General features: G+C 38.9%; 1 protein-coding gene across 1 annotated transcript; it reads left to right on the forward strand.

Moving 5' to 3' along the window:
* Positions 1 to 4,958: 4,958 nt before the first annotated feature.
* Positions 4,959 to 18,775, forward strand: ANKRD1 (ankyrin repeat domain 1). The gene is made up of 9 exons (XM_081329397.1): positions 4,959 to 5,220; positions 8,560 to 8,739; positions 11,986 to 12,123; positions 12,215 to 12,322; positions 13,226 to 13,324; positions 15,195 to 15,293; positions 15,436 to 15,534; positions 16,381 to 16,479; positions 18,547 to 18,775. The coding sequence occupies exons 1-9, from the start codon at positions 5,194 to 5,196 to the stop codon at positions 18,655 to 18,657; spliced, it is 960 nt and encodes a 319-aa protein (XP_081185523.1). The 5' UTR covers positions 4,959 to 5,193; the 3' UTR covers positions 18,658 to 18,775.
* The last annotated feature ends 2,331 nt before the right edge of the window (positions 18,776 to 21,106 follow it).

Genomic DNA, 21,106 nt, shown 5'->3' on the forward strand with positions numbered 1-21,106 from the left:
TTTATCCTTTGTCTCAGGCAGCAGAATATCTTGGCCACTGTGTCATTTCCCCATTGTGGACAAGCTGCAAAAACAGGGCTATTAATCACATCCAATAACGAAAGCAGAGAGCTCAAAATTAGCAGAGAGATTCCAAAACTACATACAAGGACTCTAAGAGTTTGTGACTTGCACAGCTTCCTATCCCAGCATTCTCCAAACCTGTCCAATAAATTGTAGACTATCCTGCATGGACTTTGGAGATTTCAGGAGTCTTCCTCATATATTTGGATAGAAGCATCTATCCAAACAGGGCCTATGCTTTCAAATATTATCCCATTCAAATGACAGGCAGAATCTTAGACAGGGTTGCAATCAGTGGTGGGATTCAAAATTGTGAACAAACAGTTCTCTGTGTGGATGTCGCTTCCAGAAGTCCGTTCTGGGCCTGGGCAACAAAAAATTAGCTACCGGTTCTGCTGAAGTGGTGTGAACTGGCTGAATCCCACCACTGGTTTTACTGTTCTAATCTATGTTACAGTTTTTGGTTAGGACTGTGAATGATTACTAATATTTGTCGTAAATTAGTTTTGTAAATGTTTTAGGAATGGGTTTTCTATACAGGAAACATAAAAATATTCTACAAAATGTATATTTTGTCTCTTATTTTTGATTTCTGAAGGAAACCATATCAAGTTATCTTTAATCAAAACCAATGTGATATAGTGGATAGAGTTTTTATAGTTATGTGTTCTTCAATAACCTAATTTCTAAATTTACAACAACAGAATAATTATGAAGAGAAAGAAACATTAACAAAGCAAATACTCCTGTAATCTTCCTTCCTAGCTGAATGTCTATAAAAAAATCCAGCAATATATTCATTCTGATGATTGTACATATAATAGAATGGGTTCTGTGAACTTAAGGAAAATGTGGTTGTCTGAATGTTTTGAGGATCAGTGGACAGTTGCTGTTTATACAGAAACTCAAAGAACTTAATAATCAGCCTTTTTAAAATATCTTGAGAACTGCAACTTAACAAAGATATTTCTGAAAAGGGTTGGCAGGAAGTTTATTTAATAGAGTAATCAATGAAATACCATCAATGGAGAGCATTTAAACTATTATGGAGTCTATGAAATTTTAATGGAATTCCGAGAGTCATTTTGCACTGCCTCCAACTTTCAGTAGGATATGAGTACACACTTACACATACATACAAACATACATATTTGTTGGTGGGAGAGAGGACAGTCACATTGTAAGGAAAGAAATGCATTTTTGAATAGCCTGTGGTTACTGATTTCAGTAGGAGATGACTACTTTTGAAGACCACTTTTGAGCAGGGCAAAGTTGTTTTTCTTGAAAAAATACTTTCATTGTCATTAAGTGAATTTTAGTTATCCCTTGGATATCATTCAACATTCAGTAGAAGATATAACAAATTAAAGTGGATTATATTTATTGCTTTTTAAAATTTCTATCCTGGCTTCTCACGAATAACTGAAACAACATAAGAATCATAGAATCAAAATGGAGCCGTTGTGTCCAGCCCTCTGTTCATTGCAGGAATCCAAATTAAAGCATCTTCCAAAGATGACCGTCTAGCTTCTACTTAAACATCTCCAGTGAGAAAACCTGCTATCCTCCCTAGGAAATTGGTTCTATTATCAAATTGCTCGTTATTATTTCCAAACTTTCAAAACTGTTATTCCATGTTTTGTCCTCTGAAACTGTTTGAAACAAAGCATGGTCTTCTGCTGTGAGACATTCCATTAGATACTGAACCATGATTTCCTAAGCTAGGTAGACATATGAGTCAAATAAGCAACTCTGTCATGGTTCTGACAGATGAATCTCTTAAAAAAAACTTCAAGGCATTGTTTTCCTTAAAGAATCTTTTATTCGAGAAACAAAGTATCGGCACTACATAGTTGAAGCCAAAAACTGAATTTCCCTCCCCTGGACACAAAGTAGCAAAGTGCAATTCCATCCTCCAATTAACAGTCATAAATCACATTCCCCAATTAACTTGAAGAGCGGGCTTTCTCCCCATCTCTCCTGCCCACCAAATTTCTATCTACTCTGAACCTAATAACCTTGGGTTCCCACGGCTGAGTTATTATTGTTATGACTAGCTGGACTCTCATCCACATTCCCCCTCCCAGCATCAACGAACTCTAAAAGCAATAGAGAAAAGATCGCTACATTTCCATCTGTTGTCAAAGGAAGAACATCTAATGTTAGCAGCGTTGACATACTCTTTCCCTTACCCCAGCCATATTTTCTCAAGGCAAAACATATTGAACTCCTTCATTTGATTTCAAAGGACTTTGGTTTCCAGTCCCAAATCCTCCTCAATGCCTTTAATGGACCAAATTTATTTTTGCTGACCCTTAAATCTGATGCTCAGGGTAGATCACTTTACTTGAAGTGGGGTTTAACTAGTGCATTATGGATACAGTGGAATTATTCTTTTAATTTGGAAACCATCATTACTATTTCTATTGGTTCAGCCTAAAAGAATGATTGATCATGTATTAATTTTGCAATCAATTAAAATTTAAAATTGGTTTCAGAAATATTATTACTAATTTATATTTGTTTACATATCATTAAAACAAGGAACTTTCAGCTCATTTCCTTAATTTCTATGGAGATTCTCAATCATCCAGGTCATGGTTGTCCCAAAGATGCTTTTTCAACAGGCAAGTGGACTTTCTTGTTTTTCTTTGAAGATGTTTCGCTTCTCATCCAAGAAGCTTCCAGAGCTGAAGAAGCTTCTTGGATGAAAAGCAAAACCTCTTCAAAGAAAAACAAGAAAGTCCACTTGCCTGTTGAAAAAGCATCTTTGGGACACTCATTTCCTTAACATCAAATATTCTTGAAATTTGTTTCTACCTTCTAAAGCATTAACAATCTCAACTAGCTTGTGTCATCTACACATTTAACAAATATTCCATTTGTTTCTTCATACACAGTAAACAGCTGGAGGTAATCAACTTCTCCAGCACCTTCCCTAAACAGAGAAAGTTGAGGACTAGAAATTAATTGTCTAGGACAGTGCGGTTCATGTAGAATGACCCAGATTTCATCCCTGGAAAACCCTTAATCTGAAAGTCTGAGAATAACTATCAGTCAGTGCAGACAATGCAATACAGGAAAGGCACACTAAAGCAGCTTCTCATATTTCCTGCTTTTTATGACAAATGATGTGCAGCTGTCGGATTTATGAAAAAATTATTCAACAAATATTATCCAACTTCACATAGAAAAATGGACAGATATGTGCACAAAGTACATGCACATTTTATATCTTCTTCTTCTTCTTCTTCTTCTTCTTCTCCTCCTCCTCCTCCTCCTCCTCCTCCTCCTCCTCCTCCTCCTCCTTTTTACAATACAATAGAGATTAGAGATTTTGGCACTAAGGTCAAAATTTTATATTCTTTTTTATACCATAAAAATAACTCAATATACTGTACTTTCTTAATGTATTACTTAATCTTTTCTTAATGTTATATTGAGGACTAATTGTAAAGCTTCAGTAATTCCTTTTGTTCACTTATCCACATTATTTCTTGAAATTGTGTCTCTGTTGCAAATTAGTAAATCCATAAAAAGACTGGTGAGTTCTGTTAAGGCCATGTCCATGTTCTAATTAACCCTGTGTAATATTAGCCCAGCATCTGTTTCTCTGCCATGGAATGTCCTCCAATATTTTTCTGAAGGATAAAATGCCATTTCCTCCTTTTGCCCTTGACGTGCTCCTCTTTTTTGTAGACAACCACTTTAAGCACATCTTCTGACTCCTTACCTATTTCAATTTATTTCCTTCTGAGAATGCTTCTGCCAAGGAAATGGCTATCAGAAAAGAATATTTTATTTAGCAATGTTATATAGTAGTGCAGTAAAGTTGGACCCAGATAGGTTACAGAGGATACTCATTTGAAATTCCTGCTGCTAATATGACTATTGATTTTAATAGGATGTTTCTTTCTCTTTACTGTAGCTTATTAGATCTGTATTTTATACTTTGATTCTTTTTTTTTAAGAATAGGTTTTTGTTTTTTTAAAGCTGCACATTGCCTAAGGCACTTGGAGATGGAAAATGGTTTTAGAATCCAATACATGAACTTTTGAAATGGCTTTTAGTGAGGACTGATGAAACAGATCAGGATATTATCAACCTGATGGATCTTTTATATTTTCTTAGGGCCAAAATTCCAATGTCCACCATAAATTCTCCATTAAAAAGCATGCCTTTGACGAGAGTTAGCTTTTAAAAAAATTACTGTCTTTTCCAATTTGGTTGGAAGTCTTTATCTACATTAAACTTGCAGTTTCACCTTCCTGCCCCTTGAAATCAGAACTCACAATCCCTGTTTATAAGCAGTGACAGATTCCAGAGAAAATGAAAAGCAGGCGAGAGTTTTGCGTTCTTATCTTGATGGTAACTTAACATGTCACCCGGTCCTTTTAGCACCAGAGACATCACTCTGGCTTCATAATCCCCTCAGAAAATTCTTCTTGACAAATATAGACAAGTGACATCATGATAAGTGTGTATGTGTGTATGAGAGAGACTTGGGGGGGGGATGGGGCAGGGGAAAGAATTCCATTTCCCTACAGAACTATTTATAAGCCCTAGGGCATACTATCGCAAAAATAATTATTTTTCCATCAGTTGACCTACTTCTTTGTTTATCCACAAAACGAGGGCTGGCTGCCTTGTCTTTTTTTTCCTGGAGTCTGTTGTTCATGTGGAAGCCAGTTATGATAAGGGTGGTATCTGCAGACAGCTGTCTTAATGGACACTGGACAGCCAGCATGACTAGCATTGCTGAACTATTTAGTCACTGCCAAATGGAATGAAGCTCTTGTATTTCATACTGATTCAGATATTCAGTGCCGTTACACCGCAGGACTTTTCTTCTTCCCCTCACCCTCCTTCAACCCACCCCCCACCCCTCCAATTCCTATCCTTGACACTAGATCTGACTAGTTAATATGCCTGGAATGTGAAAACACCTATTGCTGAACTGTTTGGATTCCCAGGTTGGAAGATTATCTCACGCAGAAGAAGTTTTTGCAAAGATATATAAACTAACAGAGCTTGGCATGTCTCAGTCAAGTTGCCTTGGACAGTAAAGGCATCTTTCTTAGGAGGAATACCACACTGCACTATCAGCTTTTGATCAGCCAACAGCCACAATGATGATGCTCCTGGTAGAAGATCTGGTAAGTATCAAACTACCTTGTGTGATAATTTTTTTTAAAGGTGGGCACCACCCCCAGTTCAATAGCATGTGGAGTGAACATCATGTCAAAGGAAATGTATCCCTAAGACAAAATTGATTCTTTGGATAGAAGGTGAATTCATTCTAAGGGAAATTTATATTGGAATGAAAATATCATTTGTGAATGGGTGTGGTCCTTTTAAGCAAACAGAACAAAGAGTCAAAAATCTACTATTTGAATCTCAATTCACATATGAATATGGCCTGAGTTGAGCTGCTGTCCCATAGTTTTTAGCACTACCAACTTTATGTGACAATAATGATAATTGTCCTATGTTAAAAGATTATTATGAGGACTAGTGAAATGATGATGTGTGTAAAATTCTGAAAGCCAATAGGGAAACGTATTTTTATTGCTGAAATCACTGAAGAAATGATCTATCTTTAGATTAAATACATGTTGTACATTTAATAATAGTAGTTTATGTAGAAATACACTGTACTGTGGTTTACCTTGCAAACTATTTTTTTTTAAAAAAGCTTGGTCTTAAATTTAAGTGCCAACAAAATTTTAAAAAGAGGATATTTATTGTATGCCATCTTTTTACCATATTGAGACTTTCAAAATAGTTCACAAGAAAATACAACAAAACAGTAGGAGTGTGATGGGTTCACAGCTATTAAAGCAGCCCTTGTGATTCAAAGTATTCTCAACTACGCTTACACTATGCCAGGCACACATGTCTGGCTCTGACTCCCATTCCAGACAACACAATAAAGAATTAAAACAGGACTTAAATGACCCAGCTTTAATAGGCCTCTAGTCACCTCTGCTGTTTATGTCTGAGTTATTAATGGTAGCAAATGGCAACGAAGGAATGGAAAGAAAATAGAAGTATTTCTGAAATAGTTGCTTATCTCAAACACTTTAGCTGTAATTATAGCACAACATATTTGTTCTGGCAAATAAGCAAACCCTTTAGCTATTCCACCACTCTGAGTTTAATTTGTCATGGAATGCAGGTATGACAACCTGGATTGTTGCGTATTGGGTCTAGAAAATAAAAAAAGTGAAAGTATATGGATAAGCCCTGTGTAATTTCCTGAGTGTATTATTATTATTGAATTTAATTGGATTGAACATACTGTGGTTTGATCTGAAAGAGATCTTTCATAAAATGTGGATTTCTATACTTTCAATGTATATATAGTTTGTTAGCAACTCGCAAACAAAGCTGGTGTGGACTCAAGAACAACGTGGCAAATTTTGTGTAGCCCGGGAGTTTTTTCTATTTCTCAAACACAGGACCTCAAGTCTCTTTAAGCTTTTTCTAAGCCAGAAAAGATTTCAAAAGCAGATGGCATAGGAGTCTGTCAGTCTGTAGAGAGTAGGGAGGAACAAGGGAGTAAGATATTAAAACACACACACACACACACACACACACACACACACACACACACACACACACGCCCCATTGCATTCTTGGATGGATTCTCCACCATTTCTTTTCATCCAGCTAAACATAGTCGTGACTAAAACCCACTGGAAGCACCGCGATTTATAGAAGTCACACTGAGTTGTTTCAGTGATTTCACTGAGGTATAGCAATCTCTAACTTTAGCTGCTGCCTACTGTGACTGTTGCGGGCTTGGGTTTTAAATTTAATACAAATGTATTAAGGGCACACATTTTTTCTTCAATATTCTGTATTCTAATTCAAGCTCACTCCCTTTTCTGTCTGTCTGTTCTGAGGCCAGTGCTTAGTTAAAGGTGGCTAGTAATCATACCATCACGACAACAACTGCTTAGTTGAGGCAACTACAGCTAGTCCTCAACTTACAGCAGTTCATTTAGTGACCGTTTGAAGCTACAACGACACTGAAAAAAGTGGCTTATGACCCTTTTCACACTGACAATCTTTGTAGTTTCTTCGTGGTCACGTGATCAAAATTCAGACACTTGCCAACTGGCTCACATTTATGAGGGTTGCAGTGTCCCTGGGGTCATGTGAATCAACTTTTGTGACCTTCTTTCAAGCAAAGTCAACACGGAAGCTGGATTCCCTTAACCAACCATGAAACTAAGTTAACAACTGCAGTGATTCACTTAACTGTGGCAATAAAGGTTGTAAAATGGGGCAAAACTCAGCAATTATCTCACTTGGCAACAGAAATGTTTGGCTCCATTGTGGTCATAAGTCAAGGACAACCTGTAGCATTTCTGGTATTAGTTGATGATCAGCTGCAATACAGCTAAGCAATTGTATGGCTAATTCACATTAATATCTAAAAATCTTTCCTGACATCACTCAAAGCTTCTGGGCTTCCATTGTTGCAGGTCACCCTGCTGCTACGATGGCAAGCATCCTAATGTGAGTGTCAAATGTTGCAACCCAATGCGTCCACAGTCCACAGTGGCAATCAGTCTACAGCTGGAGTCTTCAAACTTGGCAACTTTAAGACTTGTGGACTTCAACTCCCAGAATTCTGGGAGTTGAAGTCCACAAGTCTTAAAGTTGTCAGGTTTGAAGATCCCTGGTCTACAGTTTCTTTACTCAGTCAATACTGTCCTATCTCCAGCCCCATCCCTTTGTGTGTGAGGGAGAACCGCAGGATTGTTTTCTTTTGGATTTCACTATTTCACTGTATGCGTTGTCTTTGTCTCTCAGATTGGTTCAAAACTTAACTATTTTTCTCAAACCACTTAGTCTCTTGATAACTACCCTACTAGTGCTATTTTGTCCTACCTCCCAACAGGTTTGAATAGGCTATTCTTAAGGAATTAATGACAGTCTTCTTGCTTTTTCCCCCCACTCTGGCTCTTTCCAAGCCTCAATGTCATTTACTTTTCCTTCAGGTTTCTCTTTGGCAATCTGTTGCACCTACTGCTTCCTTTTCTTTCAGCATCCTTGCTTCTGAATACCCTGATGATTAACTTTTCCCACAAATACTTGTTTGCAAATATACTATTGCACTCAGTAGTACAGTTTCATGCTTTCTTACCAGCTTGCTTACCATTTCCTCAAGGCTCTGCCTGTCATGACAATCTTGGGACATTGATTTCACTTTTTTTTGTCAACAAGTTCTTTCTGTGGTTGTACAATCTGTTTTTTTTAATAAGTTTTCTCCATGTCTTGGTTTGTCAGGGACAACCTTTTGAAACGCTAATCTTCGGGGAGGGGGAGGGGGGAAGGGGAAGGGGAAGGGGGAGGGTTAGGGAGGGCTAGGAAGGGTTGGGTAGGGGGTGGGGGGGAGGGATTGTTAAAGATAAAATGTATTGAAAAACTTTTCAATAAAAAAAAAGAAACGCTAATCTTAAGGCACATGTTTTCTTTGATAGATGACAGGCAAAAAGACAGAAGGTAGAGAAATGGGGGACTTCCTTCCGGAAGACTTCAGAGATGGAGAATATGAAGCTACAGTGAGATTAGAGAAACAAGAAGACCTGAAGACAGTCATTGATCCCTCAGTAACACAGCGCAGTCTGACTTATAAAGAAGAGAAGGAGCTGCAAGCTGAGGTAAAATCGTGAGTTTTTATCTATCTTCTGGGAATATATCAGCATTGTTTTGATTTACTGTTGTTCTCTACTTATGATCATATTTGAACAAGCCTACATAGTCTGGTAGCACTATGCTGGATCAGGATTGATTATTTATTTATTTATTTATTTATTTATTTATTTATTTATTTATTTATTTATTTATTTATTTAAATTTATATGCCGCCCTTCTCCCTAAGGACTCAGGGAGGTGCACAACAATAAAAATTAAAAACATAAAATAGAAAATTTAAAAAAGAATTAAACAATAAATACAATAATTAAATGACAATTTAAAAACCAGTAAAAAGCTAATTAAAACCGCAGTCAGTCCAGGCCAGCTTGTTGGAACAACCACATCTTCAGGTCACGGTGGAAGGACCGAAGGTCAGGGGTCGTCCGCAGCTCCGGGGGCAATTCATTCCAGAGGGTCGGCGCACCCACAGAGAAGGCTCTTCCCCTGGGGGTCACCAGCCGGCATTGCCTGGCCGACGGCACCCTGAGGAGGCCAACTCTGTGGGAGCAAACTGGGCGATGGGAGGTTGACAATGGCAGCAAGTGGTCTCGCAAGGATTAGGAAAAAAATGTTCAGTCAACCGTAATTTTAATGAGGAAACCAGGAATTTGACTCTTGGAAAAAATTAAAAGGATGAGCTTTTAAGAATCCCTGGGGTGTGCCTAGTCTTTGCATTTGTAATGTAACACAATTTCATTTTCAAGTTGGGGAAATTTTGTTTTGAAAATCTGAACAATGACTACTGCTCATGGAGCATCAGATAAGATTGACCACAGAAACTATATGATACTGGTCCATATGTGTATCATTCAAAACACTCCTCAGATGCTATAGGTGGTGGCAGGTTTATTTGCTTTCTTATCTACTTACCTATAAAAAGGAATATCAGATTAGAAAATTCAAATGTTTGTAGTTCTGCTCCTAACATACAGCAAATGATTGTTTGAGTACCCTTATCCAAAACAAACAAACATACAAACAAACCAAATCTCACTAGGACAATCTTCCTCAAACTAGCATCCTCTAGACCAGGTATGTCAAACTGCCGGCCCATGGGCCAGATGCATCATACTGAAACCGTGCCCACCCCATTGCCGGCAACAGGGAAAAAGTCACGATACATCATGCAACATCATGTGACATCATGAGTTTGAAATGCCTGCTCTAGACATATTGGGTCAGAACATTTCAGAGGTCCCAAGAGAATGGAACTCAAGAAATTGATGTCCCAACAGATCTGCAGGATGATGAGATAGAGAGAGACTAAAGCTTTTAGTAGCAAATCATCAGACTAGAACTTAAATGGAAAAAATTGTTGGAAGAAAATATCCCACTGATTTACAGATGTAACTGATATTGCTCCTGATTTAATGTTAATGATCATAATGTTAATCATAATCAATAATGTCTGAACCCATGGCAAAGGATCTGATATACTCCCCTTGGATAGATTCAGGAGCATTAGTACAGAAAAACCGATCAGGATTTGTGTATATGTTAGTCTACTGTCCCTCTGAGAATGCACAGGAATCAGCTTTTATGTTGTTTAGTTATTTATTGTATTAAATCAATTTACATGGACACCCAATCAACATGCAACATAGGATGGCACACACAATTTAAACAGCAAAGAGCAACCCGAAAAAGACAGTAAAACTTTTTTTAGAGGTACAATAATTTTAAACAGCCCTGAGCAGTTGGAAACAAATTAAATGAATACAAAATCTTCTGACCTAGTGTCTGGGTTAACATAGTAGATAAGATCTCCAGATCCTTCCAAAAGGCAGGCAGGGTGGGAGCCATCTAAATCTGAGGGGGAATGCTCTTCCATAAGGCAGGCATGTCAATCAAGTAGGCTTCTGGGTGCTTGCTACATGACACTGTTTAGGTGAGAAGATCCAGAACAGATGTTCTCAAGTGGACAAACTTATTCAGAAACATGTTCACCCTGCAAGTAACCAAGTCTTGTGGCATGAAGGACTTTAATGGGTTACATTATAGATCAAATTGAGAAGTGTATTGATTCAGCCAAATGATATTTGGCTAGAACATGCTCCTGAAATTCTCCTGCTAGTCCTTCAAAGGTAAGATCTGTAGATGAGTAAGCAGCAACAATCTGTTACATGATGCATTTATGAGTTACTTGAGAACCATTTAGGAGTATGTTGTGTCTGCTTTAAATACAAGCTGACACATCTTTCTTACAGGGTAGCAGCTCAAGTGATTTTTCACAAGGTGTTAATGAGTGCAACATCAAGTGACAACCTATTCCACAATGTAAAATAGTTATTGCACCAATGGCCCCTTTGCATCTTTTCCTTTGGAAGATGATTCTTGATCAACTAATTTCACGACTACATAGACAAGTCCACACAATTTTCTCAACAGCATTTTCAGAATTGGCTTGCCCTTGTTTTCTTCTTAAGGCTGAGAGAGAAGGACTGCCCAAAGTCACCCAGCTGGCTTTGTGCCTAAGCGAGGATTAGTCCACATGAGTCTCTCGCTTTAAAGTCTAACACCTTGACCCAATATAGACCAAACTGGCTCTCAGCTCTCCCTCTAGATTCCCCACAAAAGCTACTCTTACCACAACTTTTTATAGAGTAAGTTTATCCATGCAATCAAGTATTCAACCTTCTAATCTAATGTATTTAGTGATGCATTTATTAGCAGTGCAGATGTACTATTCCTGATTGTACAAGACCTCATGTCCAACACTCCCTTTACTGAGATCTCAGGGGGAAAAAATCACTTTCAGAAACAAAATCCATGGTTGTTTCTAGTTCTCAAGGCTATTTTCTGACATGCCTATTGACAACATAGCTTTTAAAATCTGCACTCCTGCACATCAGCTGCACACCTAAGCATATGACTAGTGAGCTTAAGAAATCCAAATAAAAAAACCGAGTAATCTCACCTGCCACGACACAATTAAAACGGACGCAACCATTGGATTCCTTTAGAGAAATGTGCTCATTGAACACTATGAGATGTAATTGCTGGACGCTGCCCTGGAGCATCAGCGAGGCAGGGGAGAGATAGGGATAGTAAAAGAAATCAAGAGGGAATGAATCCTTTCCTCCTTTTAACATAGTTGGAAATGCTTGAGAATTCTTGACAGTTGTATGTTGATAATACTGTATACTGCATTTCTTTCAGGACAATCAAATGCAAACCATCTTACTGTATTGTTCATTCCTTTTGTCCAGCTCAAAAAAAAGAAACTAGAGGCGAGAACAAAACTTGAAAATTTGGAAGACCTTGAAAAAATCATCACTCTGAAGAAAAGGAAAAAAGTTAAGAAGGTCAAAGTGCTGGTTGACAAGGAGCCTGAGCAAGAAGTTATAGTACGTTCAAGTGACAAAGTATTTTAATTTCTTCTGTTCTGCATTTAGTGGCATCCCCCAATAATGATGATCTCTTTCTGTTCTGCATCAGACAGGACCTGTAGATGTCCCCACGTTTTTAAAAGCTGCCTTGGAGAACAAAATGGCAGTGATTGAAAAGTACTTAGCAGACAAAGGGGATCCAGATGCTTGTGATGAGGTATGTTGGCTTTGATTGATTTCTGTACCATTTGTTTGATCATAGTTGAACAGTTTCCCCCAAAGGATACTAGAAGCTGTAGCTCAATGGATTGTTGCCTTTGAAACATCCTAAGCTTTCTACCTCCAGTTTCCAGGTTTTTCTGGGAGGGGAGAAAACAACTTACAAAATAGTTTTAAAGTGTCATTTTCTTAGAGTGTAATCCAGTCTTTCTTCCACCAATACTGCAAAAAAAAAAAAGTCTGACTTAAGCATATACATCCAATAGCAGTTCAGCAGTTCCAAAAAAGTTCCACATCCGTTTGCACTATTCAGGTGATCCTGAAGGCCCAGATAAAACTCCAAGTGGCCTCAATGGCTCTCAGAAAGAGTGCAAATGACCAGATGACTGCAAGGAATATAAAATCTTCCATTGCCCACCATTCAGTCAGAACTGAAGAAGCTTCTTGGATGAGAAGCAAAACATCTTCAAGGAAAAACAAAGAAAGTCTAGTTGCCTCTTGAAAAAGCACCTTAGCAACTGCTTCCATAGACAGTTACATCCAATACTTAATATCTTTCTCTCCTCTCTCTTTCTCTCCCCTCCCCCCCCCCAGTAATTCTATGGGCCAGATCTCTCCACATTTTCTGATGTTGCACTTCTTCTTTGATTTCTTCTATGCTCTGGCTGGTGTCATACATATGAACACACAATCTAGATGGATATACTTAGTTAATATTAGGCTGATCCAGAAAGCTAAACAGTGTTACCCCTGCTAGTATTTATATGATGGATCCTCAGGAAATCTGAGGGCTATAGGTTAGAAAATCACCAGGACAAAGAGGGAGGGAGAAATAATGCCTTATTTTTTTTTTAAAGCAGTTGTTTATTATTGATTGTGCTACCTATCTTTCAATTGACAGTACAAGCGTACAGCCTTGCACAGGGCATGCTCACAAGGACATTTGGCAATTGTGGAAAAGTTAGTGGCAGCTGGGGCTCAACTTGAATTCCAAGATATGGTAAGCAGAAACTGCATGCATTAATGCTGTTCTTCACAAATACATAAAGCACCTGACAGAATTATGAGAAAGAATTATGAATTATGAGAAAGGGAAGGAGCCCATTTGCCTGTCCATCATTATTTTTAATAGGATATGCTAACACAAGGAAAGAGACAGAATCAATGTATCATCTGGCCTCCTGGTGTCCTATGGTGGTGGTGGTGGTGGTGGACACGTCTTTAAAATTAACTTGACTATGAACGAAGCTGTAGGGACGCGGTGGCTCAGTGGGTTAGGATGCTGAGCTTGTTGATCAGAAGGTCAGCAGTTTGGCGGGTCGAATCCTGAGTGCCACTTAACAGAGTGAGCGCCTGTTACTCGTCCCAGCTTCTGCCAACCTAGCAGTTCGAAAGCACATAAAAATGCAAGTAGAAAAATAGGGACCACTACGGTGGGAGGGTAACAGCGTTCCGTGCGCCTTTGGCATCTATTCATGCCGGCCACATGACCACGGAGACATCTTCGGACAAGCGCTGGCTCTTTGGCTTTGAAACGGAGATGAGCACCGGCCCCTAGAGTTGGAAATGACTAGCATGCATGCGCGGGGGAACCTTTACCTTTACCTTTTATGAACGAAGCCACACTGGCACTCTGTTTCATTCATACTCTCAGTCACATCAAGCCAACTTTTGTAGACAACAAACCCTCCTCTCAAGTTGACTTTCCAGTTGACATGACGAAGTGAGCCGGATAAGAGGTGTGAGTTGTTTGGCGTGGGGCCAGCAGATAAGACTCCACCCCTGCTATTCATTTGAGCAATGCATACCTCTGGTCAGATGTAATTGCTAAGGAGACTGTTGTTTACTGCACTGTACAATTTATAAAGGGGACTTCATGACAAGTTGCCATCTAGGGGTATGCTTCTGCTGCAATGATACACACATGACTTCCTTGGCCTCCATGCCAAGTTAAGTGCTTCTAGTCAAGTGCTAGGGGTTTCTGACCTATTGCCTGTGTGATTAAATTAGTCCAAGAGAAATTAAACTTATCCAGAGAGCACCAAAGGTGGGGGGACTGTAGCTTAATAATCAAAGGTATGTTTTATATAGAGAACTAGATGAAGAAAGGCATTTGTTTTTGACACTAAGAAGTAATACAGGAAGTCCTCGACTTATAACAATTCACCTAATGACCGTTTGAAGCTAAAACAGCACTGAAAACAGCGACATGGCCATTTTTCACACTTATGACCGTTGCACCCTGGGGTCACATGATTTACATTCAGATGCTTGACAACCGACTCACATTTACAACGGTTGCAGTGTCCTGGGGTCATGTGATCACCTTTCTGACAAGCAAAGTCAATGGGGAAACCAGATTCACTTAACAAATGTGTTAGTAATTTAGGAACTGGGATGATTCATTTAACAAATGTGGCAAGGAAAGTCGTAAAATGGGGCAAAACTCACTTAACAAATTTCTCACTTAGCAACATAAACTTTGGGCTCAATTGTGGTCGTAAGTTGAGGACTACCTGTAGCTACTAGTCAAAACAGAAAATAGTAACCTGGAATAAAGCTGTTCCTCAATGAGCACAGCTTAATCAAGTTTTGGTCATTAGGAATTAGTTTATATTCAGGAGTCACCGTGATCTTAGAATGATCGTCTCCTTTGTCTTAACCTGTTGACCTGTGTCCAGAAAAATCTGGATTTTTTTTATTGAAAGAACTTTCAGCTTTAGTTAATCTCTGAGTCCAGGAACCTGAAAAGTTTTTGCCAATCGAAAGGATGACCAGCCAAGAGCCTGTATGCTTTTAAAACAGGTCTGCGCTTTCATGATTCCTACATTATTATTGTCATCTCCTGTCTTTTGTTTCTTCTGATGTAGCTCGAATCAACGGCGATCCACTGGACGTGTCGAGGCGGAAATGTAGAAGTCCTGAAATTCCTCTTAAACAAAGGGATAAACAGAAATGCCAAAGACAAGGTATTTTATGATAATTGTCCTGTAAATTTGGTTTAGGGAAGATATGAATCTGGAACCTGCTTGTATGAAATTCTCTTGTCCATCCAAGTTTATTGTCTACAGTTATGGATTATGCTTTTCCCCACTTTTTCCTTTCCACTAGTTGCTCAGCAGTCCTTTGCATGTGGCAGTAAGGACAGGCCAATATGAATGTGGAGAACACCTCATTGCATGTGAAGCAGATCTGAATGCCAAAGACAGAGTAAGTATACTATCTCCTTCCTTAGTAACAGATAGAATAGGTGGTGTTAGCATGCCCACCAGAAGGCAATACTAAACAAAAAGAACCTAATGGTGGCCTTTTGTGCTTGTAAAAGTGGACCACAAATTATTCAAATATAAAGGAAGAGAGTTGAATAGTACTCCAGGAGTACCATTAGTAGAGGTGACTATCAACCAAACAACCGCTTTGTATATTTTATGCCAGGGGCATGAATTTTTAGTAGAGGTAAGCTTGCATCCATAGCTGAGCCAGAATTTCGATTGTAAGTCATTGTGATTGTAAGGCAAGGCACCTATTATCATGTCAGTAAATCTGTTGAATAAGGGACTAAATGTCTGAAAGTGAAGATGTTCACCCCATATCTGTCCGCAGCCTGACCCAAAGCCATATTCCCCCAAAAGTTGTAACACACCCATAAATGTATAGAAACTAAGCTTATGAACCAACTTGTTTTTCAGAGGTAGAAAGCATTCCCTTAGCTCTTTGTCTAGATTACATGCTGTTCGTGAATTTCTCATAATTTATGAAGCCGATGTTAGTTTACAGTGTTTAGCACAGTGATGCAGGCTAAGTAAAGGCATATCTACATCTGCCTACTTGTTCTCTCTCTATAGGAATTCTAGCTACTTAAGGAATGGCAGTGTTCTTTTATAACAGGATAGCAAGTGTTTAGGATGCCCTTCTAACCAATCATTCCAACTCAGTGCCATGATTTCATCTCTCTTTTATAATAGCTTTTGGTTGCATTTTTTTGTTAAGCATTGTCAAAATTGTGCATGACCAGCCTCCAAGACCGTCATATGCAAATTTCGTTCTTTCTCCTAGGAGGGTGATGCTCCAATGCATGATGCTGTGAGATTAAACCGATATAAAATGATTCGACTCCTGATTCTCTATGGGGCTAACCTGAATGTAAAGAACATTGTAAGTTCCTCCTTTTTGCAATTCCTCCCCTCCCCTCACTGTTGCGAAACTGAAGTCACGTAGAAGCGCCGAGTTGAAATCAGACAATATAGACACATTGAAATCAATTGTATTTATAGTAACTGTGATTCAGTCTAGTCTCATTTACTGCATCTATTTTAAATATGATGGATCAAGCCCACAAATTGCAAATTACATGTCAGATTATACTCATTACTAACAAACTGCAAAATGAATACATTGCAAGGCTTCTCCCAGCCCCAAACCTCTTCCTACTGTTTTGAAATATATTTTTCTGTTCATTTTTATTCCAAATGATTCTAACGTTATATTCAGAGGAGAACTTAATACAGGCTATTTCAAAGACGGAATTCAATGCTACAGGTAGTCCTCGACTTATGGCCACAGTTGACTCCAAAATGTTGATTTTGCTAAGCCAGATGGTGATTAAGTGAGTTTTGCCCCATTTTACGACCTTTCTCACCACAACTGTTAAGTGAATCACTGCAGCTGTGAAGCTAGTAACACGGTCGTTAAGTGAGTCTGGCTTCCCCATTGACTCTGCTTGTCAGTAGGTCACAAAAGGGGATCCTGGGACGCTACAACCCTCATAAATATGAGCCAGTTGCCCGGCATCTGAATTTTGATCACGTGACCACGGAGGGAGGGGGGAAACGCTGCAACGGCTGTGTGAAAAACAGGCATATGTCACTTTTTTCAGTGCCGTTGTAACTTTGAACGCTCACTAAATGACCTGTTGTAAGTTGAGGACTACCTGCATTTTGTGGAGGGAAGCAATGGCTAGATTCCTACAAGAGGATGGCATGATTTGGGCAAATCATGCCAGATCTGGGGTGCAACACCCACCCACCCCCCGCCTAACCTCATGAAGCTATTTGGCTTTGAAACTAAAAAGGTGCTTCAGAGGGGACGTTTGTTTCCGGTTAGCACCTCCTTAGGGGAGCAACCCTTTTCATGGTCTGGCATTCCCTGGAGAAACATAGTTGGAGAAGCACAAATATTCTGTAATAGATTCGCCACACATGACTGCTACCTGTTCAAATGTCTATTTTCCTGGGAATTCACTACCATAAATAAAAAATGACACGGTTCCCTTAAGGAGGTACCAACAGCTGCAGTGTACACGTCTCTGCTGAAGTACTTTCTCATTCCATCTCGTTTATAAACCGGGATTTCTGCACTATTTATTTGTTAAGGTGGCTTTCGTTAGGGCTGCAGATTTTAAACAGAATATGCAACCCAAAGCGGAACTTTGGACCTCCAAACTCATTTATATAGCTGGAAACATCTCGTAGAAATTTATCCTAAAACTAATTGAAACCACTGCAGGAAGACATGCTTGCAAAATGAGTAAAAGAAGTCCCTTCCCCCCACCCCATTTGATGTCCTTCCATATCGCAGTGCCTCACTGCCTTTCTGGATTTGAGCATTTATGCAGGTGGGTCTGGTTCTTTGGGGCAAATATAGGCAACTGAGTAAAATAGTTTTTAAAAATGATTTAAGTAGGCAGATTTATGAGAAAACAATTAGATTTTCTGCTGGATACCACTGGTAGGATCTGGATTGACCATCTGGAACAGAAGGTATCCTTTTGTGGTATTTTGATTAGCCCTAATAAAGATACTATCTTTATTGTGGATTTTGAGTGAAGTATAGGTGATAGATCAGGGGTTCTCAACCTTGGCGACTTTAAGACTTGTGGACTTCAACTCCCAGAATTCCTCAGCCAGCTTTCCACAAGTCTTAAAATTGCCAAGGTTGAAGACCCCTGTGATAGATCGAATAAGAATTTATGGCAAAGCTACAGCACATACTACTATATATGCTGGAAGCACATTCGTTGTTCAGATAGGGCTCCACATTAGCATGAATTTTAGAAGTGTGAAACACCTATCTTCTTGAACAAGTTTACTCAATGTGACCAGACATATCACAGCTCTCTCTCATTTTGCCCTACAAGCAAAATTGATCAAGTCCAAAAAATAAAAGCTAGCAAAAATCACGTTCCAAGAAATATAATCACGTTTTCTTGACTGTCTTGCATAGGAAGGGAAAACTCCAATGGATCTTGTGCTACAGTGGCAAAACGGCACCAAGGAAATCTTCAACAACCTGAAGGAGAATGCTTATAAGAGTTCTCCCATAGATACATTCTGAAGATCAGACTCAAAGCTTCAGTGAATGACTGTTTCTTTGCAGATGGCACAATTATCAGCATAAAGAACAATGTGAAGAATAGTTCCTTGATACGTGATGCCATCTTGCCTGATCGAGCTAGTGTTTTGCTTTTGGAATAAATCTGAGGACAAAAGGTTCAAAGGCACAGCTTGAGTTACAATTCCATTGATTTCAAGGTTTTTTTTTAATTTATTCCTATTTATATATTGTATTCCATTCTTCCCTTTTTCTTGGATGAAGTTTCTTTGTTGTTGTTTCTCTGCTGATCTTTCAAAAAGTCACGTTGATACTAGTTGTAGGTTACTAAAATGATAATCAGCCAAGAGCATTTAAACAAGACAATCACGTTTCTGAATGTATTAGCAACTTCACAACAAGCTTCTCTCTCCCTAACTTAACTCCATTGTAATTAATTTTTAAGTGTCACCCAACCTTTCTGCTGAATTGCTATTATCAGAGTAAACTGTTAAAGCCAAGAGTGGGGGCTGGAGAACAGTGGTATGGAAAGCAATGAAATTAGAAAGGAACAGTGGAAGTAGAATGAAAAAGGAACAGATCTGGTATTTTTTAAAGTTTATTAAGAAGAGTAGACCAGTTTTACCCAAAATAGTGGAAAATGAACTACAAAGTTCAAATCAGAAAGTTACATAAAGGAAGGTATTGAAGTGAATTAGAAGAAAATGCAGTTATTTTTACATGCTCAGTAATGTAAGAAAAGTTCTGTATATTTATATGGCTTTTTATGTACATTTTGTATTAAATTCCCTTTAAGATTTAAATAAGAGAATGGCTTGTTCTGCTTGAATTTGTCTGAAGATTATTATGTTCCATCAGCTAACAAAAAAATGCTTGCCAATTCTCAGATAAGCGTTAAGAGGTTATAAACAGTTAAAACTATGACAAATCTTTATTTTCTCAAATCAAATTGCCAATACTCAAAATTATTGACACTGATTGGATCAATACTTTTGCACCAAACTATGATACCATTTGTTTAGCTCTGGCTTAGTATTTGGGGTCAATTATGGTACTATTGTCAAGGTTTCGACTGACGAACCCAACTGAGCAAGCACCGAGACAATCCAATCTCTTAATACAAAACTTTATTGAGTACATCATTTTGGCACAGATGAAAGCAAAACCAGCTATGGTCATTTCCTGCACAAACCACTATAATTAAATTATAGAATCCTCCCTCCCCCTATTAGTGCTGGTCACATGGTCTAATTGAGTGTCAAAATATTGTTATGAGAAAGTGTCTCTGTGGGTTTGCAAACACCTGCTGAAACGTCCTTGGTTCATACGGGCTGACTTCTTATTGTTTGGAGCCTGCATTCCATTTCCCACTCTCCTCTCCCCTAGTGCATTGGCAAGCGGGGAAGCAATAATGGTGGCAACATTATACCCGGGCTTCAAACTTGACAACTATACTATTGTTACTGGCTTAAGAAGGTTACATGAACAAAGCCCATGGTGTTGCATTCAGCAATTAAAGTTTAAGTAAACCATGGCTTGCCACCATGATACTAAATACTGTTGAGTCTCTGTGTTTGGTCCTCCTTCTCTCTGTAATTATGAATGGTGAAATCCCACAGCAGTTTTGAATGGGTGCTGAATGAAAGCAGACTGAATGCAGCATGACCGGTAACCACTGTGAAAGCAGCATGTCGAGGTGGTATGGCCATACGCAAGGCATGAATGCTTATGAATATGTAGGTTGAGATGCTAGATCAATAGAAATTGCAGCTCTATGGAGTTGATGAGATCCTCAAAAGGAGAGAAAAAGGCAATGTATGGAAGTGGAGGAAAGATGGTTTGCAATGAAAGAAACATACAGAAGGATATACAGTAGTTGAAGATGTTGGCATGCTAGAGTTAACTTTCCTTTTCTATCTGCTGTTGTTTCTTTGGTTAATTCTAATTCTAATTCTTCAGCATGTTATGTGACATAAAAAGGTAAAGGTTCCCCCGCACATGTGTGCTAGTCGTTTCCAACTCTAGGGGCCAGTGCTCATCTCCGTTTCAAAGTTGAAGAGCCAGCGTTTGTCCGAGGACGTCTCTGTGGTCATGTGGCCGGCATGACTAGACGCCAAAGGTGCACGGAACGCTGTTACCTTCCCACTGTAGTGGTCCCTATTTTTCTACTTGCATTTTTTACGTGCTTTCGAACTGCTAGGTTGGCAGAAGCTGGGATGAGTAACAGGCGCTCACTCTGTTACGCGGCACTTGGGATTCGACCCGCCAAACTGCCGACCTTCTGATCGACAAGCTCAGTGTCCTAACCCACTGAGCCGCCGCCCAAAAGAAAATAGCACAATTAAAGCCCTAATTCAAATTTTATGGATTAACCTCAACATTTACCTGAAATGTTTTGGAAACGGGAGACATGAAATCAAGTTGCAAGCCACTAGGTCAACATTGTGATTAC

Source organism: Vipera berus (genome assembly GCF_964194415.1).
Source record: "Vipera berus genome assembly, chromosome: 5".
NCBI classification, from domain to species: domain Eukaryota; kingdom Metazoa; phylum Chordata; class Lepidosauria; order Squamata; family Viperidae; genus Vipera; species Vipera berus.